The sequence below is a fragment of the Aspergillus campestris genome (genome assembly GCF_002847485.1).
Source record: "Aspergillus campestris IBT 28561 chromosome Unknown P168scaffold_2, whole genome shotgun sequence".
NCBI classification, from domain to species: domain Eukaryota; kingdom Fungi; phylum Ascomycota; class Eurotiomycetes; order Eurotiales; family Aspergillaceae; genus Aspergillus; species Aspergillus campestris.
In genome coordinates, this window is record NW_020194337.1 from 1594255 (window position 1) to 1620150 (window position 25896).

Genomic DNA, 25896 nt, shown 5'->3' on the forward strand with positions numbered 1-25896 from the left:
TCGTCTTTTTCTCCACCCCAGCTGCTCCCACCACTCCATTGATAGCCCTCGACTCTGGCCTTTCTTGCTACCCTGTCTGTCTGACAGATCTACAATATCCCCCCGATTCAATGAGCCCCATCAACAGCCTCTGGTTCAAGTGGAAAAGCCTCCGCCTCCCGTGGCGAAAATCCTTCCTCGTCGGTATGCCACCCTAGCTTTCCACGGATTACATACAGAAGACCACACCTACTAATACCTATCATTATCTAGGCCAAGACCTGCGAGGCAACACATTCTGGGAATTCAAAGATGCGCTGAACGCCGGTCGATTCCGGCGCATCGTGAAATTCGACCCGAAGACCCATTTCGCCGATGTTCAAGTGACACGTACGTTCCATTCAGCCCTATCCTTGTGTATATCGGCTTTTGGAATCACAAACTGAGACCCGTCGATTGATCTAGCGCAATGGCACCAATGGCTCCGTCACGTCCGTCGCGAGCCCCCCTCCATCCAAGAACAGCAGCAGGATGTCCTCCGCCAAATGCAGATCAAGCAGTTGGCGCGTCTGGCCGATGAGCGCTGGGCCAGCAAGCCCTCTTATCTGGATAAACCTGCGACGAATGCTACACCTGCGCCTGCGACTGCCAACCCTGCCGACGCAGTAACAGCACCGGCAGCGGCACCAGCAGCACCAGCATCGACACCCGACGCGCCTACGGCCCAGGAGAGTGCCCCTCAGCAACAGACACCCCCCGCTGCTGGCACAGAGACCAAACCTAGAACGGACGACGCTACCACCACCACCAAGAAAGATAAAGATCCCTGGGCGGCAGCTGGCAAGGGCGGACCGAGTGAGAAATGGGAGCCGGAGCCTTGGACGCCCAGTGTCGCTCGGCGGTGATCGACTTTAAAGAAAAAAAAAAAAGGAAAAAGAAAAAGACCTTCGTGTCCTTGGGGTGAAACATGGTGCCTGGGAAAAGTAGCGCCTCGAGGCGCTAACCGGGTGATAGACAATCCGTTGAGAGACACTGGGCTACGGCTGGCTACTTTAGACTGATTTGCGCGGGGCTCCACTGTCTTGCTGAATGGACGAACGTCGGTCGATTCATCCCTTCCGGGCTATTGGTATTGGTACAATGGTCGGTTATGAATTTATATATCCGACCAAACCAGTTCGGCACGGAGCTTTTGCCAAGCTCCACAGGGTCAGCGCTTAGATAGACTGGTATCATGTTTGGGTTTGTTTATTCTTGCATGTATTATATACATAACTCCTGAGTGTCAAGACTCAACTCACTGTGACTATACTCCTAATGAATATGTACAACCTGGAATACATATAAGGGCCCTCCCTGCAGTATGAAATTCAACCCTGAAATGCATGCAATGCGCTGAGCGAGAAGAAAGATAAGATGAATGACACATTAATTGTAGTGGATTATTATAATGCCGCATGTATCCAATGCTCACAGTTCTATAATTTTGGGGGTCCAACGCCGATTTTTGGCCTGTAGATAATACAAGAGAACAAAACCCAAGCTTAGCAAAAACACCTGAACGACCGTTGCCAGTTCACCAAACCAAACAGAGAGACCATAAGACGGTGCAGAGGGGGAAATCAAACATAGTACAGATAGGAGGTAATCAACAATGAAATAAAAAAAGTGAAAAGATATGGAAGGAAAAGAAGAAAGAAGAGGGGGGAAGAAGACTAGTATAGAATGGCTTCGAGGGTATCCACGTCCCCACCAGCCTTGCGGACTGCCTGCAGTGCAGCCTCGCTCAGCTTGCGCCGTCGATCGCGAGCCTCTTGCTCGCGTCGGGCTTTCGTTTTGGAGCTGCCGCTGGGGGCAACCCCGCCGAGGATCTTCCGGCTATCGCTGGGAGTGAAGTTCACAAACGAGACGGTGACCGACTTGTTGGAGTTCTTAGGGCTAGAACCCTTGACTGGCCGGGGTGCGCTCATCGATTGGCCGGACAGTTTCCGGCCGTGAGGGCGGCGCTGGGGCGTCTTCATGGCGATGCCGTTCGGCATGGTGGACCCCATTCCGGGGGACCCACCCGTCCCGGGGGACATGGACGGCGATCGTGATGGATGTTGGCCGTTGGGCGTGGTGAAGGAAGAGGAGTCCACGAAGCTTTGGGACGGAGGTGCGGGGGTGTGGTAAGCGTGGGTATCTTGGGTGGTGGGGGCGGTCGGCATGGTCGACGGGGGAAAAGAGGAGCTCGCGGTGGACATATCGAAGGAGGAGGGGTCGAGCTGGATCATGAGGCCCCCTTGCAGCATGTCATGCTGGTTGTTCTGCATGGGCCGCTGTGGGGTCGGGGACGCAATTATGGGCTGGTATGACGGTTGTCGGGGCGCAACCTGGCCCGCCATGGGGGACGCCCACCATGCCTGGGCGTCGTGGCTGCCGAGATCCGGCGTGAAAGGAAACGTCGACGAGCCAAGGGAGTCAGAATGCCACGATGAGAGGGACTGCGGGTCGGAGGAATGTGGAGAGGAGAAGATGTCGTCCGCCGGGGGAGGACTGGAGGTCAAGGTGGAGTTGTGGGATTGGCTGAGATACCGCGGGGGTTGCCGGGCCAGGGTATTCGCGGAAGGCGAAGGCATGGAGATCGCGGGGGAGGGGTGGAAGAGTCCCGAATCGTAGTGATGAGGCATCTCGGCCGAATCCCCCGCGGGATTCATGGCGGAGTTGTCAGCGGCCGCCATATTCTCCTGCTGCACGAGGATATCGGACGGCGGCGGTGACAGCGGCAGACGATCATCGGCACTACGGAAGTTGAAGTTCTGCTGCAATCGCTGCGCCCATGCGTCGGGGTACGCCATTCTCCCTTTCTGGAGCTGCGAGGTGCGCGTCAAACCAGGGGAGAAGCTCTGTTTGCGCAGGTGCCCACGGCCATTCGGCTCGCGGTGACGACGAATCGACTTGGGAGTGAGCAATGCACTCTTGTTCTTGCGGTTAGGAGTCTGCGGGGGTGTGGACGGTGAGGAACGGCCGGTGTCTGCAGCAGGGGGGTGGTGATCGGCGGAAGGAATGTCCAGGTTGGAATTCAGATCGGAGACCGCGGAGGGTTGGATCGAGTCTTGAAATGCAAGGGGGCCGGGACCTGCAGAGGGAGCAGTATCCGGCGGCAACGACCACACGTCCTTTCCCCACGTCTGCTGTTGCTGCTGGGGTGACTGCTGGGGTTGCTGTGAGGTGGAAACGGAGGGAGAGTGTTCGCCACAGTCGCTGGGTAGGGGATCCAGGGAGAACATCTGGTCAAGATCGCCGGAGAATGAAAGGTCTTTGTTACCATCGGTACTTGACGTATCCATGTTGACGTATTGATTGAATAAGTCATTGAACGAATGGTCATAAGGGTGGGCGAACATGGTGGGTCGGGGTATGGATCGCCTTCCGTTTGCGGCGACGAGGAGGGAGCTCTGCCAAAGGACGGGCCGGGAGCCAACTTGCAACTAGAGGCAGATTTCCGACGGTGATTGGCGCCAAATTCTGCGGGCGAACAAGTCTGAATCGAAGCAAGGTTCGGATATCAAGCCGGGGAGCCGTTGGACAGGAGGATTTGGGTGTAAGATGGAATGTTTTGCTCGTTTGGCACTGTTTGATGTTTAGACAATCGAGAAAAACATTGCACAAGATGCAAAGCAGGCAAAGCAAACAAACAACAGACCGAGGGGGCCCTTTTTGAATCGTTGCGATGGGCGCCAGCCTCTGGGATTCTTCTGGCATTCCGCCTGCTCCAAAGATGGGTAAAGAATGCACAGAGGGGAGGGGAGGGGGCATTGCCTGGCTCGATATGGCCCACCCCATCCTGATGGATTGATTTGACAAGACTCCCACCAGGCCTTACCCCTACCAATCACAGAGACCGGAGGTCCAATGGCTGGTTGAATGCTCCATTCTTCACCCACACTTCTATGTAGTGGGTATGGGTTCCGGATGGCCACCCGCTAGAATGCAACCTTCACTATGCCCGAAACAGCCGGGATGGGGCATCAGCAGGACAGGGCATTGGGCGGGTCCTTGGGGGGGGGGACTTGCGAAGCCAATGCACGGCGAAATATCGTCACAGTCTGACAGGAGAACTGCGCCCTGCGTGGATAGCGGGCTACATAATGAAAACTACTTTGGGTCCTGCGGCGCAGCTATGAAGAAGCTCCTGTGGAGAGAAGGGGTTTAGTGTGATCGGTGGGCACCTCGAGTGTAAGTGTCATCGGGGTTTGCCCCTCCGAACACCAGGATGTGACCCTGAGGATCTGCATCAACGCTGTTGTTCTGCCCATTTGATTGCTCAATGGCAATGTTCTCCAGTCGCATGGTGGAGCAGGGTCTGCTCGGATACCAAATGCCCTGACGTGGAATGACCATGGGAATGCCGGGGCTGGGAGGTACGCAAGCCTTTCGCAAATATGCACGGCCTTGGTAAATCCATGTGCACATCTGCGACCCAAGAGAGATCTAGCCAAAACCTAGAGAAAATAGAAAAATCAATGAACCAGTCAAGGTGAAAGAAACTTTGGCGCTGTTGATTCGCTGCACAGCTGGAGTTTCTATAATTATCCCGTGCTTTGGGACTCGCCAAAAATCTCCTAGAGGAAGGAAGCCCCTCGATTCGCATTCAGTTCAGTCCCTGACAAAGGTTTGGAACAGGATGAAAGATTGCACAAGGTCATCCGACTCAGTCAATGAAGAAAACCATCCAGTCATTGAACTTGTATGGGGCCTGGGCCGAGTGTGGCGCGTCTTCTTTGTCTTGCGACTCAGTGTGAATCAACAAACAGGCCAATCCCCATAACGAAGGAAGGGCAAACCCGCATAAAGTTTGAGACGAACTGAAGAAACCCTCAACGGTCTTTGTTCCCACGTTTTGCTCAGACCATGCAATCATGCCATGAGCTCGGCCACGAACCCCTACATTGATACGAAGACTCCCACGAAACCCAAGGGGGAACGAGCCTCCCCTGAAGGCCACCATGCTTGATGGAGAAGGAAAATCAAAACCAAAACAAAGATAGATGAGAAAGAATTCTTGCCCCTGCGAAGCCGGAAACAGCATGCTCCCCAGTGGTGGGTGGTATTGATTTCCACCTTGAATGATTGGCTGGGGTTCCTGGGAATGTAAGCCACCGAGAAGAATGCACAAGCTTCTTTCAGGGAGCATAACAGTCATGATCGAACTTTCCCGACCCTGGGGTTCCTGCATGGAATGAATGAACGGTGGAAGACCTTTTCAACAAAGGACGATCTGAAAATAGGAACCGGTACCGAAGACCGAAGAACAGGGGGATTGAAACAGGAACAGAAACTATTCTGGTAGATTAATTGTAGTACAGAAGACAGTATCAATGAGCTGCAACCTCACCAGGAGGTGTCTCTCTCCTGCCATAGGCCCGATGGATGTTTGGAACCCGATGAGCAGCATGGCTCCTGTATGGTTGCTTTAATTAGGACCCATTGAAAGGCATTCAGATGTCCGGATGGAGCTAGAGACTAGAGAATGTGAGTATCTTGAAAAAATAGTGTTATTGTTCTGCCCTTTCAGCGAGTTGGAGATACTTCATAGACACATTGGAGTCTATCCCCTGTTAACGTGGATGTTGATGCTCTCTACTCTGTGATCTGTACTGATATAAGCAAGAGGAACTTAGAAGTGAGATGAATATGGAATACCCCAGAATCCCCGAGATGGACGGTCCGCAGTAGACTAACCCGTTACGGAAAGACCAGTGGCTGAGTAATGTTTAGGCCTTAGGCACAAAGAACTCGAGAAATTTCTGACGGACAAAGGAACAAAGTAATTCCAGAGCGATCCCGGGTGATCCCGGGCGAGTTGTGTGCATTGTTTGTGTGGCTGAGTAACAATGGACGAAGTTATGCAAGGACCAGATGCCCATTGTGGAAGATTTAGGTCATGTGTGGGTGATGACGGCAACCTGATTGCGGTCTGACGGTCAGCCGGCCTTTTGACTCTTTTCTTCTTTCTTCTTTCCCAGCACTGATTCTTGTGCTTCTCATATATATACCCTCATTTCCCACGAGACAGGTCGAGTCTGTGTGATTCCAACACTGTCTATTCAAACAGAACGCCTCGCTTCGCTGGTTACCCCTCTCGCCCCCCCCCCCCCCCCCCCCCGCTACGTCTCTTGTCCAACATCCCACGAAAAGTGGGTATGACTGTTTAAGCCGCCCTCTCCGGCCTCTATCTACGATCACCGAAACCACAGCTATAACCCAGGTCAAGAACTTGGATCCTCAGTCCTCGAACGTGATATCGAGTTTGTCTGTCTGGAAGAATAGACGCGTCGAGTTATTCGAACGGAATCGGATACCATACAACTCGCCCTCCCGATAGTCTTACGCTTACCCCTCACGTCCTTCGGTCTATATGTATCACATCAGCCAGCCTCTACACAAAACCCCGATCGAGAAAAAGAAAAGTTGGTACCTGCCTTCGGTTCCATCCTTACAGGCCCAGAACTCGCCCCAGTGCATGTGCAACAACAACAACGGATCAAATTGTCAATTCATCAAGTGAACACCATGTATCCTCAGATTATCTCGTTTAACGGAGCCGTTGCTGGTTCCCATTAGGTGAATCTGTGTTCGCCCTTGCGATTCAATATGGATCTCTCCCGCGTTTTTGGAGGCCGTCGAAGCCAACCGCTGAATCAACCAACACTTTACAACACATTTCTCGAACTCGAAAAATATTAACCTATACGCCAAGGAAGGTGTATCTTTGGGGCAACTACTGTCTACGATTTGCATCTTTTCTCTTGGTGACCCTACCTTTGATTATACTCTACAGCAAGTGCCTGATTTCCGGATCGTCAAAATGGGCACCCAGCTCTTGAATAAACAGTCGTCCTGGGAGTCTCTGTCATCGAACTTTTCCAACCTTGAGATCTCATTCTCCCAGGACAGCTGTTATGGCTCGGACGAGATATCTGTCGCGTCGACTAACCCAACTTCGGTGAATACTACGACCGTTACGCCTTCATCATCTATCTCAGAGGCACCTCCTCGTCCCGCCCCGAAATCAATCTTGAAAAGACCCTACTCGGAAATAGAGGAGGACGAGAAGTCCGAGTCTGGTTATGCCTCCGAGGCTTCTGACCATGAATTTGATGATTCCTCGGACGAAGAGGACGAAGATGAAGACGAAGAGTACTACATCACGGCGTGGGACTCCGACTCCGACGCCATGAGCGATACCGAAGAGGAGGAGGAGGAGGATGATGATGATGGATCTATGGAATGTTCATTTATCTCCTTCGAATCCAATGTACGATTTGATCCCAACGTGGTCTATATCGAAACCCCCAAATGTTCGTCGGAGGACACAACCGATGCCGATAGCGGAATGACTTGCCATGAGATCATGGAACGCGCTCGCGCCTTGGGCCAGAATGCATCAGAGGACCCCCTTGATGACCTCGACCTCGACGACATTGAAAATGACACCCATGCGATTTTCTACGACATTGTCCGGCAGCTACCCGAAGAACACAGCCGTGACATTGTCGACCTGGACAAGCGAATCTTTGCAGCCTACATGAACGGCATTAACGGGGTGGCCGATTCCAGTTACAAGTTGCGGCTGCACGAGCAGGTCGAGGACATCGTATCGGGCGGGGTGCAGTCACCGTACATGAAGTCCGACAGCCCCTGTGGGGTTTATCTGGACCACGCCCTCAACCACGTGATTGGGACATTCCCCCACATCCTCATCGCCGGCGAGCTGGACGAGCTCATGCGAATGAGTGACGAAAAGAAGGCCGACCGATGCACCCAGAACGGCCTCGTGGGAAAGATCGAACACCTTCTTTCGGAGCGTCTCGCCAGTGACAGAGTCACCATTGGAGCGGACGAGCTGTGCTTCTTCGCCGGTGGGATTGCCTATGCGCTTGAACATTGGAAAACGTGCCTTGGACGGTGATTAAAAATATTTCCCTCCCTCTTCTTTTCTTCCTACTCTCTTCTTCTCTTTTTTCTTTGTTCCCACGAGGGAACATCAAAATTCAACGGATCCCATGTCCCGTGTTTTTATCAGGCCGGATCCTCTACACGATTGGTTACGAAAGGAATGTCAATGCTTACGAGCGGGTTTATCAGTGATTTTATTTGTGATTTCTAAAATAGCTTGCAATTCAACATAAAAAAACAACCTCAACCCTCAAACTAGTAACAACTACCGAGTAGGATAGAAGTGCACGTACCACCCTAACCCCTGATCCAACATTCTTCAGCATAGCTCCACAAAACACAAAAAAATCAGGAGCCACGTGAACCTGACAGTCATCGATCGATCTCTACTCACCTAGCCAGCCAGCCAGCCAGCCAGCCAGCTAGCTACCTACCTACCAACCTATCTGTTTATTGTTCAAGCTCCTACTAAGTCCGGAGTAGGCAAATACCCCCTAATCCACAATCCTTCAGCATCCATAAGGATGCTATTCTCGTAATAGCCAAAGCCGGGTATGTCCCCTCAGGGCGCGCATCCCAATCAATCCCGGCCCACCTATATCGCGGACCGTACCAACCAGCCATAGCCTGAGAAACACTAGACACTAGATAGTATTCCGTAGACGGCGAGACTTGGCAAGCTTGGGACGAAATAGGCAGTAGGTATTATCTAGGGATTAGCTAGCTAGCTAGCTATATAGGGAGGTAGGTAGGTAGGTAAGTAGGTAGGTAGATAGCTCGTTACATAGGGAGGTAGGCACGTATATAGACAGGTACAACAGGTGGTAAGTACTAAGGACTAAGTAGAGATGCCGACCCGCGTCGCTTTGTCGATCATGATACTTATCCGAGGTGGTCATAGTTAACTTCCTTACTTTGCTTTTGGCTGGGTCGGGATGCATGATTCATTCAACCGCTTTTTGTGGAGTCTGCGCTCTGCAGGGGGGATTATGGTTATTGGTTTTGGTATTGACGGTTTCTATATGTTGATGTTGATTGTTTAGGTTCTTCAATGCTCTGTCTGGGGAAAAACATTGAATTGGTGTCGGATGAATGGGTGTATCACCTTGGTACTTAACTGTAGGTACTCTGGACTTGGGGAATGCAGGTTGACTGTCGAGTCATGATCAGCCTCTTATTATAAAGGCATCTATTCCTATTCGATTTTTTAGTTGTCGATTGCTGATCTGCGTATTACTCCTGTACCTAACATCTACAAAGGTACGGTACGTTTTGATATTCTATGTGTTGGTTGGGCCCTACACTATCATCATCGTAATGCTGTATATAATGCTGTATATAATCCGGGCTATAGCACACCCAACTAGGCGAAGTAAGGCGCTATCCAGCGAGATATACGGAGACATATACGAAGCTTTCCACCGGTATAATCAGTGCAAGCCCCGACCGGGCACAATTCGAAACGGAACAGCCTGGGGAAGTTGGAAATGTGACCGGGGGGGGGGGGCGAGCTTATTGTCTCTTGTCAGCATGATGTGATGGGTTGGCGGGATCCTTCGGCAGGGTTCTGGAAGATTTTAGGTATATAACTATGATTTTATTGAGAGCTGATTTGTACATATCGGTACTTGGACAAGTAAATAAATACCAATTTACCTATGATAGAGTGTAGACAGTGTGAAGCTTTAGTATTGGTTATCAATGGCTATGTGCATACTAATACTACACAGGACGTATGGTACAGACTACAGACTGATACTCACTACGTAATAAGCAAGTAGAAAACAATAGTCGAGTCCAAATGATATAAGAAATGATAAATAAATAGAATAAAACCCACCCAACAACCAAAACTAGCAATCCAATAGCAATTATAGCAACCGAGTATATCACACAGTCGACGCAACCACGGTACACGGCAGGGCGATCACGAACCACAACCGCACATAATAACCACAGGGTGGTCCCAACTGATTGATCCACTTGCACACCATCTGCAAATGAGCATTGGTAGTAATAATAGTACAACAATAATAGTAATAGTAGGGTCTGGCCAGTAACCACCGGTGATACAGCGATCAAAGGACTCTTTCAGACTCATGCTCTCAGATCCCAGGAGACTGGGTTCTGGGATGCTATCGATCGCGTGGTGGCTGCTAGGGCATTCTGGAATTTGTCAGAACCGGGCTTCTATCACCAACTAGTGGGTTTAGATGGGTGTCGCTATGTGGTTTCCTGGTAACTAGTCAAGAAAGTGGCTGATTCTTAGTTCCGCGCTGTGTACCACTGACTCTCACCATTGGTAAATAGAGGAGTTGGGATGGTTAGTGGTACATCATCCGCTCTCCGCTGATGATGTATCGGATGATGTAGACCTCGTGGCCTAGCCAGTAGCCACGGGAGACTTTCCCAGCCAAGGGTGAACCAGGGTTCGATCAGAGTCTGTCTGTCTCATTCATACATACAAACCACAGACTACCTTGTACTACAGTGTCTCCAACACTGTTGTTCTGCACCAGGACCCAGAAGGACCCAGGAGGAGAACCATGGTGGACCGGGCGTCAGGCCAGCCCTTGAACCGATCGAATCAACACTTGGAGGGCCCGTCAATAGTCACCAACAGAGTTTTGATCCTCGATCTTCAACAGGGAAAACAAATGGATTCCATTTTCCACAGCGCATGTTACTGTTTGTATGGTGAATGGCGATAGTAAATACGATAGCGATCTGGTGCCCTGACATACATAGTCAACAGAATCGTCAGCGACCTTACCACTAGTTGAATTAGGGAGGCAAATTTTCCGAAGTGGATTCGTACGGCATTAGTCCCAGTGGGGAAAAAGAAAAGGGAAAGAAAAAGTGGATGAGCGAACGAGAAGAGAGAATGGAAGAAGGACAACTCAGAGACTGGATAGTAGGAGATTGATCCCCCTTTCTTCCAACTAGTTGGTGGGGCGGGGCTTAATCCTAATCATTGTTGGAGTTGCTGGAGATCGTCGGGGGGGAGGAAATTATCATTATTATTGTTATATATAATTTTTGCCTCCTTCTTAATCGGGATATCCTTTTTTGCCATCTGGGTTTATTATCAGGTTATTATCTCGAGGGCGACTGGGATTTGACTGGAGTTGTTGACAATCTAGAGTTTCCTGTATAGGACGATAGACACGCAATCCCTCGAGGGTTCATACTCTGCAAGAGAATGAATATCATAATACGTGTTTGAAGTATGGTACGGCACAGTGATGAAACATGTATTAATCCGTACACTCCCAGCGACAGCCTATGATAGAGTGGATCCCTCGTGCTGCGGTTGCCCGTGCGGTCTCTGGAGTCGGTTCGGTTGGCCCTGATACGGTATCGGTAATTTATCTTACCGCCTGTCATTGGACGCTGTTTTGTCTCCTGATCCGATGTTATACTCGATCCAATACATTCTTCTTTAATTAATTTGGAATAATCATAATATTACAATAATATATATGATAAATAAAATATAATAGAATAAATCAAATACACAAGAAAATAATAATAAAATAATAAAGTAGTAGATGTAAATCCAGAAGAATGGAAGATGAGTACCCCGTAGACTAAGTAGTGAGCCCTCAGTCCTACTACTAATAGTAATAACTTCTCTCCACACTCCATCGCATCGGCTCCTCCTGATTCCTTTTTCTCTTCGCCTCTTCACTCTTCTCCTCCTTCTCTCCTTCTCCTCCTCTTCATTCTCTCCTTCATTCTCTGCTCCATCCTCTCCATTCTTTTCGTCACTCGCTTCACACACTCGCTTCCTTCCCCTCCAACATCGCGGAGGCTATGAATGCCGCTTATTGGCCTTGAACGGTCCCCCCATATTTCTCGTTTCCTCCCTTGCTCTCGTTACACGGGTATGTCCATGCATTTCCTTGACTCTCCACCCACTACTGCATCCCCCGTCTCGTTTACAATTCGTGGCGAACTATCGTGGGGTCTGCTCTCTTTCTTGTCCTCGGTTTCCTCTTTGGGCCTGTCGCCGGTAATGGCGGAATGCCTCGATCAGGCGGGGTTAAATTGAGGACGACAAAGAAAGTAAAAAGAAAGAAAAAAGAAAGGAAGAGAAAAGAAAATGATTGAATAAAAAAGAAACAGACGGAGGAAGAAAGGGCCCCCAACAGGGCTGTGTATGGGTTGCATCATTCGGGCCCGTTAATGCTGACAGGATGATCAGGATGATAGAGCCTTTCCTTTCCAGAATCTGACCTCATTCATTGAAGTCCCCCAATCGAACCCACCGATCAGCATTCCTCCCCCGCCCCGATCGCCTTTGAACGCTCCTTTCTTTCCTTATAAAAAGAATCCAATCCCGACTCGTCCTTCCCTCCCCTTCCCCCCTCCCCCGCCTTACCCAATCGAGAGGCCAGCCCCCGTTGCTGGATGTGAGACCTCTCTCTGGTCAAGAAAGAATGCAGCAAAGTAAAGGCCTCGAGCCCTTTGAGATCGGGAGAGCGATTTCGCGCTCGCGCAGTACCAGCATGTCGAGCGATTCGACGTTTGCTCGCACCACCCTCCTCGCGCCGCCGCCAGCATCTCCCCCTCCCTCCTTTGTCACCGCGGCGGCCGCGTCCCAGATCGTCACCTCGGATCAGGAGTTCAACACCGCCGATTTCGTGGTCGACAATGAGGAAAACCCTTCCGGCGCTTTAGTCACCTCCGAGGCCTTGGTCGCATTGAATGGGTTTCTCGATCACTTACTCTATAATATTCTCGCCGCCGGGAAATCGGCACAGTTGGCGGCGCTCCGACCCGCGGTGGCCGAGGTGCTCAAGCCGCGACTGGCGAAGGAAGTCGTCTCCGCCGCGGACGACGAGTTGAGCGAATACCTCGGGGGTCCCGAAGATGAGCACCTGGAGTTCCGCGGGGGTCGCGCCCTGAGCGCAGACTTCGACATTGTCCGGGCATGGAAACTGACCCGCCTGCGCTGCATGGTGTACACACGCTTGGGCGACATGGAGGAGGACGACGAGGAGGAGTTCATCGCGCAAGAGGGCCTGGGCGACGACGCGGGCGCCCCGCGACGCTTTGGAAACCACGTCGGCAACATCACCCCGGCCGCCGCCATCTTCTTGACCGCCATCCTTGAATACATCGCGGAACAAGCGCTCGTGATCGCGGGCGAGACGGCCCGCTCGCGACTGTCCGCGCAGCTCGATGAAGCCCACGACGATGCCGCGGCGGAGTCCGGCGCCCCGCGCGCCAGCATCGACCGGCTCGTGGTGGCGGATCATGACATGGAGAAGTTGGCCCTGAACCCGACGCTGGGCCGGCTCTGGCGCACCTGGCGCAAGCGCGTCCGGACGCCTACCTTGTCGCGCGCCATCTCGAAGGAGTCGATCCGACGCCGCACGATGCAGGGTCCCATGCCCGGGCTCCCCAAGTCCAGCGTCGCGGCCGGCGAGGAGGCGGCGCCCGACCCGGCCATGATCCCGTTACCTCTGGGGGACCGCGACGTGCAGGAAATCGAAGGCTCCCGCGGATCGCATGACATGGACCGGGGAGAGGTGGTGCAGGCGATGGTGGCCCACAAGGTGCGGCCGCACAGTCTAATGGTCCTCACTCTGCCACCCCGATCGCCCTGTTCCAGTGGAAGTTCGCCCATCACACCCATGTCACAGGGTGGCCAGCCGAACCGACATGTTCGAGCGCGCTCGCTCCCGAGCGCCGCCGAGGACGCGACCGAAGCCGCCGAACAACCCGCGGGGCGGTCGTCTCCCACGGCGTCCGAGGAGCGTCGGCGTCTGGAGACCATGTACGAGCACGACGAGGAGGATGCGGGGGGCGAGGAATTCGCGGCCCCGAAGTCCACGGTCGCGAACCTGCGTGACGAGTCAACGACGGAGGCTAGCGCGGTTCCGGAGGCAGCCACAACGTCATCGCTCTCCGGGGCGTCGGTTGAGGTGGTGACCAGTCAGGCCGGGTCGACCGACGCGTCGTCGGACGCGTTGAGCGATCGAATCCAGCCTGAGGTGGAGGCAGAAGTCATCGAAGGCCACGGTCAGTGCGAAAAACCGAAGCTGGTTTCCATGCAGCGGCCCAAGCGCATGTCGACCTACTACCCAGCTCGACAAGATGAGACGTCGAGTGGCCGCCCGGAGCGATTGATGCAGACGGTGATCGAGATCCAACCCGCGACGCAAGGGGCGGCCGTCGATCGCGGCGCTTCCCAGACGCCCGATACCGATCTATATGTCACCGATTCGTCCGCCCCGCCCACCGCCCAATCCACCACCAGCGAGGTGTCGCTGGGCCAATTTCCCCGACCGCTATCATTGGAATCTTCCGACCGCCCGCGGACCCGACCCAAGCCCGCCCCTCTCGCTTTGGAATCGCACCACCCATCCGGTCGCTCGAGTCCATCCGTCGCCAGCTCCCGGACGGAGCGGGCTGCCGTTCAGCGAGTGCCTGTGCGCCAGTCTCCCGCCCCGTCCACGACCGGTCCCGCCAAGCTGAGTCGATCCACCAGTGTCAGCAGTAGCCGCGAGAAGCGGCCGCTGACGGCGGAATCGTCCAGCTCCCAGCGGTCGAACCGCCTGAGGGGACTAAGCTCGCTTCGTGCGCGAACTTCCTCCGACACGAGCCGATTCTCCGAGACGAGCAAGCACTCCACGAACGACGCCGAGTTAGACGACCTGATCCGCAGTGACGAGACCATCCATTATACCCTGACCCCCAAGAGCGTGAGAGAGATGGAACTCCCCGACTTTACGCCTCGGCGGCAACCTCAGCGATCGACCACGGCCGACCTCGCCGATTTCCTCAAGACTACTGCTCCTCCCGGCGAGGCGGTGCCACGACCGATGACCTCCAAGTCGTCCGAGGGGCCCAAGCATACGCCCATCATGCCCCGGGTGCCTTCGCAGTCAAGGCCGGGCGCCCCCGGGCGGGAAGCGAAGGCCGGTCCTTCATCGTCGACCCGTGACTCTGCCAACTTCAAATCGGCGGGGCCGGATGCTCCAGCTAGCCCGAGCAGTGGCCGGACCAGTTTCAAGATGAAGTCGAACAAACTGCGCCGATTCTCCGACGCCACGGAACTATCGCGGAAGCTCTCTTCTCGCCCGGCCAGCGCGACGTCGAACGCAACCGCGCGTGCTCCCGGCCCCAAGCTGCAAGCCCGCTCCGCGGCGACCTCCAAGGGGGACGAGACATCCGACCTGATCGACTTTATCCGCGAGGGCCCGCCCACGTCGGGAGCGCATCGCATCCCGCGCACCGTCGCACCGTTCCGGGATACCATGGATTCGGACGACTTGCAGTCCCTGGAGCACGGCGCCGCCGACCCGGGTCACTCGTTTGCAACCAGTACCCGAGCGAACTCGATGGTTGCCCCATCCACGGCCTCCACCGGGTCGCGTACGGGACTCGTGGAATCCTCCAACCGGACCACGACCCAGAGCGGTCCGCCCAAGCGGTATAGTATCATGCCGGTCGGGCAAGCGATCTCCGAAGACAACCCGTTCCCCCTGCGCACCCAGCGACGGGTGCGAGACCCCTACGCGATTGACCTGAGCGACGAGGACGAAGAGCTCGAAGAGCTCCTGATGGAGGGCGCGAAGCCCCCGCCCCAGGAAGAAAGCCTGGCTGACTTCCTGCGCAATGCGCCACCTCCCGTGGATAGCGCTCCGCAGCCGCTGCTTATCAACACCAACACCGCTCCCCCCAAGAGCTCCGGTGGGATGTCCAGTGCGTCGAGTATGAGATCCCGCATCCTCCGCAGTGGCCCGACCGCAAAGCCGTCCCGATCCTCCCTTCGTCAACAGCCACCCGAGCCCGTACCCGCTCCAGCCACCTACGCGACCAAGGTGGGCATGGAGCGAAACGCGGGGTTGTCCACCGTGTCGGAACGAAAGACCGAGACCGGTGGGTTGGCCGACTTCCTCCGGAACACCGGGCCCCCGGAGCCGCCTGCGAATCGCGCGTCGACCTATGGTGGCCGCAGCAAGGACTCGTCCTCGAGCAGCCTCTCGCGGTTCCTGTCGCGCCGCAAGAAGGTTGAAGCCTAAAAGACGGGCATACATCCTTTGAGTGGGCTGTTGTTTTGTTGATCGCGTCCTCCGTTTTCGAACCCAAAATCGCTATGTGTATCTTTCAGCGTTCTGAGCCGTATGATGATCTCACTGCTCTTATTTGATTTGATTTATTTCCCGATATAATTCTCTCCTTCATACTCTGATCTCCCCCTTTTATTTATTGATACTCCTTTTCTATTTTCATACATACCCGACTCGATTATGATTTCGTTCGTTATGTATCTATTACATTGATACCTTATTCTCTTCTCTGTTATTTTTGTTGCTTTGCTTTTGAATGAAATAGGTCTGGAGCTGGGTAGGGGTACAGATTGGTGATGGATATGGGCGGAATCCTCCAGATTTGGTTACTTTATCTCTACTGTTTATGACGAAATTCGCCTTGGCGATTAGGATGTAACTTTCAATAAGATATGATATTTACATAAATCCATCTTCAAATCATTGACTACTGTAGTTTCATGTCAAGGAGATCGGTACCTGGAAACCTAGATATCGAACGGCCAGGTATACATACCCCCGGAACAACAATCCCCCGACGGACTGCTCCACGGGCTGGCCGCGGCGTGGCATCAATAATAATGACTCCCGTCGGGACCAGCTGTCTTTCCGTCTCCTTCACTCCCTCCCCCTAAACATTTCTCTAACACAATCAACCCCCCCATTGCAATACAGTCCACAATGGGGACCCCCACTCTCTCATTGAGGTCCATCCTGGGCCTCACGCTGCTGCTACTCGTGCAGCTCTCGTCCGCCCTGAAATTCGACCTCTTCGCCTCGACCAGCAAGAACGAGCGGTGTATTCGCAACTTCGTCATGAAGGATCAGCTGGTTGTTGTTACTGCTATTGTGGATGGTCAGAAGGGGGATGGGATGGTTGTTAATATGCATGTATGTTCTCCCTTTACTCCGGATTTGGTCCTCTCTATGTGTCCACTATTTGTGGATGGTTGGGGTTGAGGTGTGGTGAGGCAGTCTGCTAATGGGTTGTGTTTGCTGGGCTTAGATCAAGGATGCGCTGGGTAATGATCATGGGAGGCCGAAGGATGTGGTGGGCGAGACGAGGCAGGCTTTCACGTCGCCCGCTGATACGGCGTTTGATGTGTGTTTTGAGAATAAGCTTGTTTCGCAGCGTGCGTCTTCCTTTCCCCTCCGATCTAAAATCATGCCTTTTCTCTCGTTGAGAGCTGGGTGCCTGACAGGAGCGAAAATGAACTGACTCCCCATATAGAAGGCCACTCCAACCCCCGCCGCGCAATCGAACTCGACGTTGACATTGGCGCCGACGCCCGCGATTGGTCCAGCATTCAAGTCCAGGAGAAGCTCAAGCCCGTCGAGACGGACCTGCGCCGCATCGAGGAGATGGTCTCTGAGATTGTGAGCGAGATGGAGTACCTGCGGTCGAGAGAGCAGAAGCTGCGTGATACGAACGAGAGCACGAACGAGCGGGTGAAGTGGTTCGCGTTTGGCACTATGGGGATGTTGGTGGGTTTGGGCGTGTGGCAGGTTATTTATCTGCGGGCTTATTTCCGGTTCGTTCTCCTTCTCTTTTTGTTCTTTCTGTTCTCGTTTCCTTCTGGCCCTGTTCAAGCGGAAACTAACATTTTGCAGATCCAAGCATCTCATCTAGACGAGGACTATACCCACCTTGCTTTTGGTTGGAGGTTAAAGGAGTGGCTTATAACCAGCGGAGTTCGATGCATTGATGGGGTCTTTACTCTGGTCTGGCTTGGAGCCTTATGTAGTTCGGATATTCTTCACGGTACACTGTTTCAATACCTATGATGCTAGCTAGGAATGTGGTATATTGGTTTATGCGTTGTAGTTATGTAGTAGGCTGGACTCTGCATTCGAATTGTTATCAATATTGCATTCGACAGTATCAATATGCTATTGGTATATCAATAGATCTACAGAGTAACTAACTTTAGAAATCCTATATGTAATCCGCAATGCTTGGTGTACTCCAAACAAACCAAACAAACACCCGCATTTCTCCGGATGATGTCAATCCCGAAATTATCTAGACTCTCCGTCTTCTCCCCGACTCCTCCAACCAACCCATCTTCCCACTCCCTATACCATTCCAATTGAATCACACAGCATACACTCATAATGTCCCTCCCCAGGACCCTAATCAGCCGCCTCGCCCGGCCCGCTGCGCTCCCCCTCCGAACAGCCTCAACAGCAACCCTCACCCGCGCCTTCGGCACCTCGGCCCCTCGCCTCAACAATGACTCCAACAACAAGAAAAAGCAACAGCAACCAAACCAAGCCATCCCCAACACGACCTCAACCATGACAAAGGACTTTCCCAAAGTCGGCGACCAGCCCGCCCCGCCCGACATGATCTCCTCCGTCGACCCGGACTACCGACCGGCTGATCCGTACCCCGGGAAGGTCGAGCACTTCACGGGGGGCCGCCAGGGCAGCGGGCCGCAGAAGCCGGAGTTGGGCGTTGGTGAGATGGAGGGCATTACGTTCAAGGTTGAGCCGTTGAAGAGGGAGGGCGAGGATGTGTCCACCATGAGGGCTAGGTTGTTGTGTATGTCTTCCTTACTATTTCCCTGCTCATGTTTCCTGGGAATGTACCCTGGTACCGGGGGGGCGGGAATGCGATGGGAACTCTACAACATTGGAAGACCCATTGACATCCCCCGATAACTCCCGGGGGAAAGCGATTCGACTACGAAGATGGACAGATAGATGCTGACCAATACAGACCAAAGCCGAAAGCGCGGCATCCTCGAGTCCGACCTGCTGATGTCGACCTTTGCCGACGCCTACCTCGGCAGCATGTCGCGCGAACAGCTGCAAGAGTACGACCGATTTCTGGACGAGAATGACTGGGACATCTACTACTGGGCGACGCAGGATCCCCCTACGGAGGACTCCCCCAAGGAGGATACGCTGACGGATACGTGGCAGCGTACGGGCGCCAAGAGCGGCGAGTGGAAGCAGACGGTGGGCGCCTTCAAGGCGGCGTACCGACCGGTGCCGACGCGATGGAAGGAGTCGGAGATCCTGGAGATGTTACGCCGGCATGTGCGGGATAACAGCGCGACGGGATTCCAGGCGGCGAAGGAGAAGAAGCGGGGTGGGGGGAAGGGGTTAGGGCGGATGCCTCAGGTGCAGGTGTTTGACTAGATTGGTACTCTGTAGTTATTGTAGTTATGGGATTATGTATATTAAGTGGAGATATTAAAGGGAGATATCAAAGGTAGATACTCCGTACTAGGTATCTGTATAGATGAAGCTGTATAGATGGAGAAGTGATATCACGTGACTCGCTTAAGCTAGGGCTGGTCCACGCACAGCCCAAACCAAAGCGGGACCGGACTAGGGCTCAATCCCGCGTTTCCCTCATCGCCAATACTGATCCCGAAACTGTGTCGTTACGAGCCATCTTTTTCCCAGTTCCCTCACTCCCTTTTCCCCCTCCTCCCTCCCTCTCTCCTCCCCATCGTCACGTCCGGAACTCCGATCATGTCTGAGCAGCTGGTCCTTCGCGGCACCCTCGAGGGCCACAATGGCTGGGTTACTTCCCTTGCCACCTCTCTGGAGAAGTAAGGATCTCTATTTCTTTTCCTCTGATGTTTTTTTTTATGCCCTCATTTGGATGTATGGGTTGGAATGGAGTTGGAGAATGAAAAATTCGGCGGGGTGATTGATGGAGGGGCATTTTGAGCATTGAATCTGATTTGATATGCGATTGGAATGATGGGCACGTTTTTTTTCTGACTCGATCTTCTGTCTCTTTCGTTCGCATTTAGCCCCAACATGCTGCTCTCCGGCAGTCGCGACAAGACTCTGATCGTCTGGAACCTGACCCGCGACGACCAGGCCTACGGTTACCCCAAGAAGTCGCTCGTTGGCCACAGCCACATTGTGTCCGACTGTGTACGTTTTTCACCTTTCTCCTCGAATCCCGAAGAAACCCGACACAGACTGAGGTGGACGAGGAGGTGGACATGAAGAAAGATGGATGATTAATAGGGAACATAGGTGATCTCCTCCGACGGTGCCTACGCTCTGTCCGCCTCGTGGGACAAGTCCCTCCGTCTGTGGGAGCTGTCCTCCGGCGCGTCGACCCGCACCTTCACCGGCCACACCAACGACGTCCTCTCCGTCTCCTTCTCCGCCGACAACCGCCAGATTGTCTCCGGTTCGCGTGACCGCACCATCAAGCTCTGGAACACCCTCGGTGACTGCAAGTTCACCATCACCGATAAGGGCCACTCCGACTGGGTCTCTTGCGTCCGCTTCAGCCCCAACCCCCAGAACCCCGTCATTGTGTCGGCTGGCTGGGACAAGCTTGTCAAGGTATGTTATATCATTTTTCTGTCGTTTTATCTTCTCTTGGAAAGTGATATATCCAATGATGTTTGCATACTACGTATTTGCTACTTCAGAGCCAATGGCCATGAGACCAACAATCACCCAATGCCTGAGGATATTCACTTTCCTTGAGAGGAGAAAAAGAACATACAAGAAGTGGGATGAAGGGAGAAAAAAATACTAATCCTTGTATAGGTCTGGGAGCTCGCTTCCTGCCGTCTGCAGACCGACCACATCGGTCACACCGGCTACATCAACACGGTGACCATCTCCCCCGACGGATCGCTCTGCGCCTCGGGCGGCAAGGACGGCACCACCATGCTGTGGGACCTCAACGAGTCCAAGCACCTGTACTCCCTGCACGCCGGCGACGAGATCCACGCCCTCGTCTTCTCCCCCAACCGCTACTGGCTGTGCGCCGCCACCACCACCAGCATCACCATCTTCGACCTCGAGAAGAAGAGCAAGGTCGACGAGCTCAAGCCCGAGTACATCGAGAAGGGCAAGAAGAGCAACGAGCCCGAGTGTGTCTCTCTCGCCTGGAGCGCCGACGGCCAGACCCTGTTCGCCGGTTACACCGACAACAAGATCCGCGCCTGGGGTGTCATGTCGCGGGCTTAGAAAAATTTGTTGGTAAAACAAAGGGAGCTCGGTTTATGTGACGGAGGGAGTTTTTTTGTTCTTTTTTTTAATATTTTTCCGTTACGGAAAGAGGGAATCCCAAAGAAAAAAAAATATCAATATCTTTTTTTCACTTTGATTTACTTTTAAAGAAAGGAACAAGATCGAAATAAGTCACACAAAAAAGGAACACTATGGCTGTGTTATTGGTTGTTGTATGAGTCCATGAGCAATGAAGCAGCACCCTGTACTTCTCTACTTTCCTCTTTTCTTGTCCATCTTCGTACGTAGATATATATTATGAGTTCAAGGTGGGTGGTATACCCTTTGATATGGAATAAGGTCTAGCGTAGTATTGTCCATGAAATAAGTTGGAGAAGAGAATCAATGTCTAATGGTTTACTCCATCAAATCACCGTACAGATCCATAGATCCATACATATATACTTTACATCAAATATCCCCCACAAACCCTCTACAAAACACAAGAAAAAGAAGGGTAAAAAGAAATAAAAAAAAAAAGAGGGAAGAGAAGGGAAGAACTACTCCAAACGTTGCGCCCTCTCCATGCCCTCCTCCGCGATCTTCTCCACATCAGGGTATCCCAACTTCTTCGCCATCTCCCCCGTCTCCCGGAACAACGCGAACGCCTCCTCGCGCCGACCCTGCACACCCGCCAACTCGCCCAGATTGAGCGTCGCGAACAAGCACGACAGGTCGCATTCCTCGTCGCGCAGGGGCGGCCGGACCCGCTGCGAGACGTCGCGCGCTGTGTGCAGGAACTGGATCCCCCGCGCGAGGAGCGCGCGGCGCTGGGCGATATCTGGGTCCTCGGTCTCGCCGTCCTTCTTCGCGGTGCGGAAGGCTTTGATGATGGCTGCTTGGGCGGTGGCGGTGGGGGCCCGTCTTTGGGCTTGGTGCGCGAGGGTCCCGCCGATGTCGTTGAGGAGGACGGCTTGTCGGCATGAGGGGTAGTCTTTGTTGGTCTTTTCGTCGCGCTCGTCCATGCGGAGGACTTCTAGGGCGCGCACGTAGAGCGGGAGCGCGAGCTCGTACTGCTCGCGCTCGTTGTAGGTGTCTGCGAGTTGGGTGAGCGCGGTTGCGATCTCGGTGAGGTTGAGCCAGGGGTCCATGTGGTTGTCGTCGTCGTTGTCGGCGGCGGAGTCGTCATCGTCGGCGTTGTTCGCTGGGGCCGCCTGTCGCATGTCGGAGAATGTAGGGCGGCCGCTGCGGCCGATGGGGAGACCCAGGTGTTGGCGGCGCTGCAGCTCCTTCAGGCACAGCTCGACGGCGGCTTCTTGGGACGCCTCGGCTGCCTTGGCGTCTTGGATGTAGTCGCTGGCGTAGAGCTCGCCGAGCTTCATGCAGATGCCGACGGCCTTTTTGAAGGCCTTGTCGCGCAGGGCGCTCTCGTGGGCTTCGATCTTGAGCAGATCTTCCACGTTCTGCGAGGCCTCGCCGCTGATCTCTAATTTTGATTCTTTGCCCGGCTCCTGAAGTTGCTGCTGCTGTCGTCGCTGCTGCTGCTGCCGCGCAGCGAAAGCCTTGCTATCCTCCCCAGTCAAGCCCACGTCGAAAACGCCGCCGCCCGTCCCCGCAATCGCATGTCCCATTTCCACCCACTCGAGGATCTCCCTCTTGACGCGCTCCAGCACCTCAATCGCAGGCTTGATCAGCCCGGCCTTCTCCAACATTGCTGCCGTCTGGAACTTGATGCCCAGCACCTCATCCGAGTAAGGGTGCATGCCCATCTCGAGGGCCATGCGCAGCGCATCCTTGTACGCCTGGAGCGCCCTGGGCGGGTTTATGTCCACCTCGGTGTAGTAGACGCCCGTGCGCAGGGCGTCCGCCACGGGCGGCGGGAACCGCACGTATTGGGGCCCGACGGTCGTGTACTCGACATAGGCGACGTAGGTGAATAGGGCTGTTGCGCCGGCGAGGGAGAAGAGTGCGAGCGGGAGGAGGATGGGGTTCTTGCGCCAGATGCCTTTGGAGGCTTCGCGGAAGCCGCGCTTCCAGCGGTGGGTGGCTTGCGAGATGGGGCGGGTTGACTGGGCGGTTTTGATGTTTTGGAAGAGGGCTTGTCGGGGTGCGGATTGGGGTCTTTGGAGGAGGCGTGTTGAGAAGGGTTGCCGTGTGAGGTGGTGGCGGTTGTGGGTGAGGGATCGGCTGGTGTGCCGGGCTGCGGTACCCAGCATTGTGGGATTGAGTGGTTTGGAGTGAGTCTATGTGTAGATAGTTGGAAGGTTGGTCTAGTGACGGTATGAGTCGTAAGATATAACGTGGTGGAGCTGAGGATGAAGAGAAGTGGAAGTGGAAGAAGTGAAGTCGGAAAAGACGAAGATGGATTTGTTCCGCGGACTTTCTTGGCCCAAGCTTCCCGCATGACATGACTTCATCCCACTGCTCGACATTCCTGACTCCTCATCTCATTCTACATTCTTGCTTACTTTCATATTATAATACTGTTATCTTCATGTATTTCCTACATCCCCAACCTCTGTAGTTCACCCACAAATCATAATGTGTGGCCGATACGCCTTAGGCGTGGTATGTCCCCAGTCCCACCAACCACTATAAATACATAGTACTTCGATCTAATAGACCCCAGCGCATGGCCTACGTCCGCAATCGCATGCAACAACAAGGCCTCCCAGTCGACCAAGCTCCCGACGACGACGACGTCCGAGAAACCTTCAACTTCGCCCCAGGCAACAACGGCGCCGTCTACTGCGCGCAGCTTCCGTCGCCTGCTCCCTCCGACAATGCCCGGGAACCCGCCGAGCACGAACCGGAGCAGCACGAGACAGAACAGAATGCAGAGAAAGACTCACCCACCTACAAAATCCAGAGCATGAAATGGGGCCTCGTGCCCTTCTGGACGAAGCGCAAACCGGACTACGGCTCGCTCATGCGCACCATTAACTGCCGGGACGACTCGCTGAGCGAGGACCGCGGGATGTGGACGTCGATGAAGCGCACCAAGCGCTGTGTGGTCATCTGTCAGGGATTCTACGAGTGGTTGAAGAAGGGGCCTGGGGGGCGGGAAAAGGTACCGTATTTTGTGAAGCGCAAGGACGGTGACTTGATGTATTTTGCGGGGCTGTGGGATAAGGTTACTTATGAGGGTGATTCTTCCCTCTCTTTTTCCCCTTCGTTCTTTGGTCTTCGTTGTAGGCACCGCTGATGCTGAGGTTGATGCTGATGATAGGATCCAACGAGAGCCTCTACAGCTACACGGTTATCACCACGTCGTCGAACTCAGAGCTGAGATTCCTCCACGACCGCATGCCTGTCATCTTGGACCCCAATAGCGAGGCGATGACGACGTGGCTGGATCCCCGCCGCAGGACGTGGTCTAAAGAGCTACAGGCTATCCTGAAGCCTTACGACGGCGAGCTGGAGTATTACCCCGTATCCAAGGACGTCGGCAAAGTCGGGAACAACTCGCCGGATTTCATCGTGCCCGTGAGCAGTAAGGAAAACAAGAGCAACATTGCGAATTTCTTCGCCAATGCGAAGAAGCCGGACCCGGACCCGGACCCTGACCCCAGTGGTGCTGTGAAGTCGGAGGGCGGAGCGAAAAAAGTTGCTGATGCACCGCCGGTGACGCCCGTCAAGAGAGAGCATCCGTCTGAGTCAGAAAGCAGCCCAAAGAAGCCCAAGGTTGAGGAGTCTTCGACGATCCCGTCGTCTGAGAAGAAGGCTGAAGGGACGCCTGGTAGGAAAACCCGCAGCGCCACCTCTGCCCAACAGGCGAAGACAGGACATTCCAAACCGACAGACGGGTCGCAGCGGATCACTAGTTTCTTTGGGAAGTAGGAGCGAAAAGTCTTATTCGACATGAAAAACGCGGAGCCGGGCTGGACCCGAGCCGGTACTCGGACGAAGATGATCTATAACGCCAACCGTCCAGCAGTTAAGTCATGATAATTAATGCACACGATATGATACAGTATTGTACACGATCCATATCCAAGAATCATAATCATTGCTGAGACTCCATCTCACGTAGCTTCTGAACCAGTTTCTCCCGCATGAACGGACTCAATCCCAAACTGTCATTCATGTTAGCATTTGTCCACACATTACGGAGGGACCATAAAAGAAAAACTCACATCCCATCCCTCGTCACCAGCCGATATGTACCTATAACCAGCAAGTCAGCTATCACGCATCCCACAAAAGTAAGGCTGCAAGAGCAGAAACACAATAGATAAATAGAAGGATCACAAACCACTAGGCTGATAATTCCCATTCCCACCCACAAAACTCCCATCAGCATCCACCTCCAAACTCCCAAAGATATCCTCAGGCCACGCGATCCGGCCATACTCCGGCGGCCGCCGCTCATCCGACATATGGATCCAGCCGCCGCGTCCAGCCGACCCAGCGCCGCCCTGGCCACTAGCGCCACCGCTGGAGTCGGCGCTTTCGCGACGTCTGCGGCCGCGCGCGCCCGTCATCAACACGCCGCCGGAGCTCAGGTTCGCGCCGGAGGTCGACACCATCACCTGGGCCTGGGAGATGGCGTCGGGGTCTTGGTGGCCGTACTCGCGGAAAACGGACTGCAGGATTTCGAGGAAGCGGGGGTTTTCGCGGAGGGAGTCGGTGGTTGGGGGGAGCGTGGTGGTGGTGCCGATGGCGAGGGAGGTGTTGGGGGTTCGGTGGGGAGGAGGGAGAGAATGTGACTCCCATTGGAGGAGATAGCATACTGCGGTATGTCAGTGGGGGAGTTTGATGAGATGACATGAGGTTATTGGGGACGGACGATGTGCGGGTTGTTTTCGAGGGTTGATACGCTGCGCAGTTGGGTCCATCGGGGGCCAATGCGCGATGTCCGCGCCAGGGTAGCGAGGGCAAACATGATCCTTATATAATGCGAATTGCAAGGACAAGGATGAAGAGTTTAGTTGAAAGAATGGGAGATTGAGGTTGAGATTGAGATGGACGA

General features: G+C 53.9%; 8 protein-coding genes across 8 annotated transcripts; 5 read left to right on the top strand and 3 right to left on the bottom strand.

Annotated features, from left to right (window-relative positions):
* The first annotated feature begins 13 nt into the window (after positions 1-13).
* Positions 14-1317, top strand: P168DRAFT_287924 (uncharacterized protein). The gene is made up of 3 exons (XM_024836677.1): positions 14-183; positions 253-369; positions 445-1317. Exons 1-3 carry the CDS (start codon positions 111-113, stop codon positions 882-884), a joined length of 630 nt encoding a protein of 209 aa, XP_024696040.1. The 5' UTR covers positions 14-110; the 3' UTR covers positions 885-1317.
* A 377-nt stretch (positions 1318-1694) lies between these two features.
* Positions 1695-3365, bottom strand: wetA (developmental regulatory protein WetA; the record flags this gene model as incomplete). The annotated part of the gene is made up of 1 exon (XM_024840908.1): positions 1695-3365. The coding sequence occupies one exon, from the start codon at positions 3363-3365 to the stop codon at positions 1695-1697; it is 1671 nt and encodes a 556-aa protein (XP_024696041.1).
* Positions 3366-6829: 3464 nt separating this feature from the next.
* P168DRAFT_315950 (uncharacterized protein) lies at positions 6830-7933 on the top strand (the record flags this gene model as incomplete). The annotated part of the gene is made up of 1 exon (XM_024839950.1): positions 6830-7933. One exon carries the CDS (start codon positions 6830-6832, stop codon positions 7931-7933), a length of 1104 nt encoding a protein of 367 aa, XP_024696042.1.
* A 4226-nt stretch (positions 7934-12159) lies between these two features.
* On the top strand, positions 12160-16412 carry P168DRAFT_287927 (uncharacterized protein). Its single transcript, XM_024836678.1, has one exon. It carries the CDS (start codon positions 12363-12365, stop codon positions 15954-15956), a length of 3594 nt encoding a protein of 1197 aa, XP_024696043.1. The 5' UTR covers positions 12160-12362; the 3' UTR covers positions 15957-16412.
* Positions 16413-16581: 169 nt separating this feature from the next.
* On the top strand, positions 16582-21047 carry P168DRAFT_248565 (40S ribosomal RACK1 domain-containing protein). Its single transcript, XM_024834125.1, has 9 exons — positions 16582-16874; positions 16990-17116; positions 17218-17519; positions 18087-18528; positions 18706-19118; positions 19284-19549; positions 19757-19883; positions 19989-20306; positions 20517-21047. Exons 1-9 carry the CDS (start codon positions 16665-16667, stop codon positions 20940-20942), a joined length of 2631 nt encoding a protein of 876 aa, XP_024696044.1. The 5' UTR covers positions 16582-16664; the 3' UTR covers positions 20943-21047.
* Positions 21048-21344: 297 nt separating this feature from the next.
* P168DRAFT_287931 (TPR domain protein) lies at positions 21345-23228 on the bottom strand. Its single transcript, XM_024836679.1, has one exon. The coding sequence runs from the start codon at positions 23138-23140 to the stop codon at positions 21485-21487; it is 1656 nt and encodes a 551-aa protein (XP_024696045.1). The 5' UTR covers positions 23141-23228; the 3' UTR covers positions 21345-21484.
* A 136-nt stretch (positions 23229-23364) lies between these two features.
* Positions 23365-24915, top strand: P168DRAFT_287932 (SOS response-associated peptidase). The gene is made up of 3 exons (XM_024836680.1): positions 23365-23492; positions 23554-24070; positions 24154-24915. The coding sequence occupies exons 1-3, from the start codon at positions 23466-23468 to the stop codon at positions 24762-24764; spliced, it is 1155 nt and encodes a 384-aa protein (XP_024696046.1). The 5' UTR covers positions 23365-23465; the 3' UTR covers positions 24765-24915.
* On the bottom strand, positions 24826-25809 carry P168DRAFT_324860 (uncharacterized protein; the record flags this gene model as incomplete). Its single annotated transcript, XM_024840909.1, has 4 exons — positions 24826-25000; positions 25061-25091; positions 25180-25656; positions 25710-25809. 4 exons carry the CDS (start codon positions 25807-25809, stop codon positions 24931-24933), a joined length of 678 nt encoding a protein of 225 aa, XP_024696047.1. The 3' UTR covers positions 24826-24930.
* Positions 25810-25896: the final 87 nt, after the last annotated feature.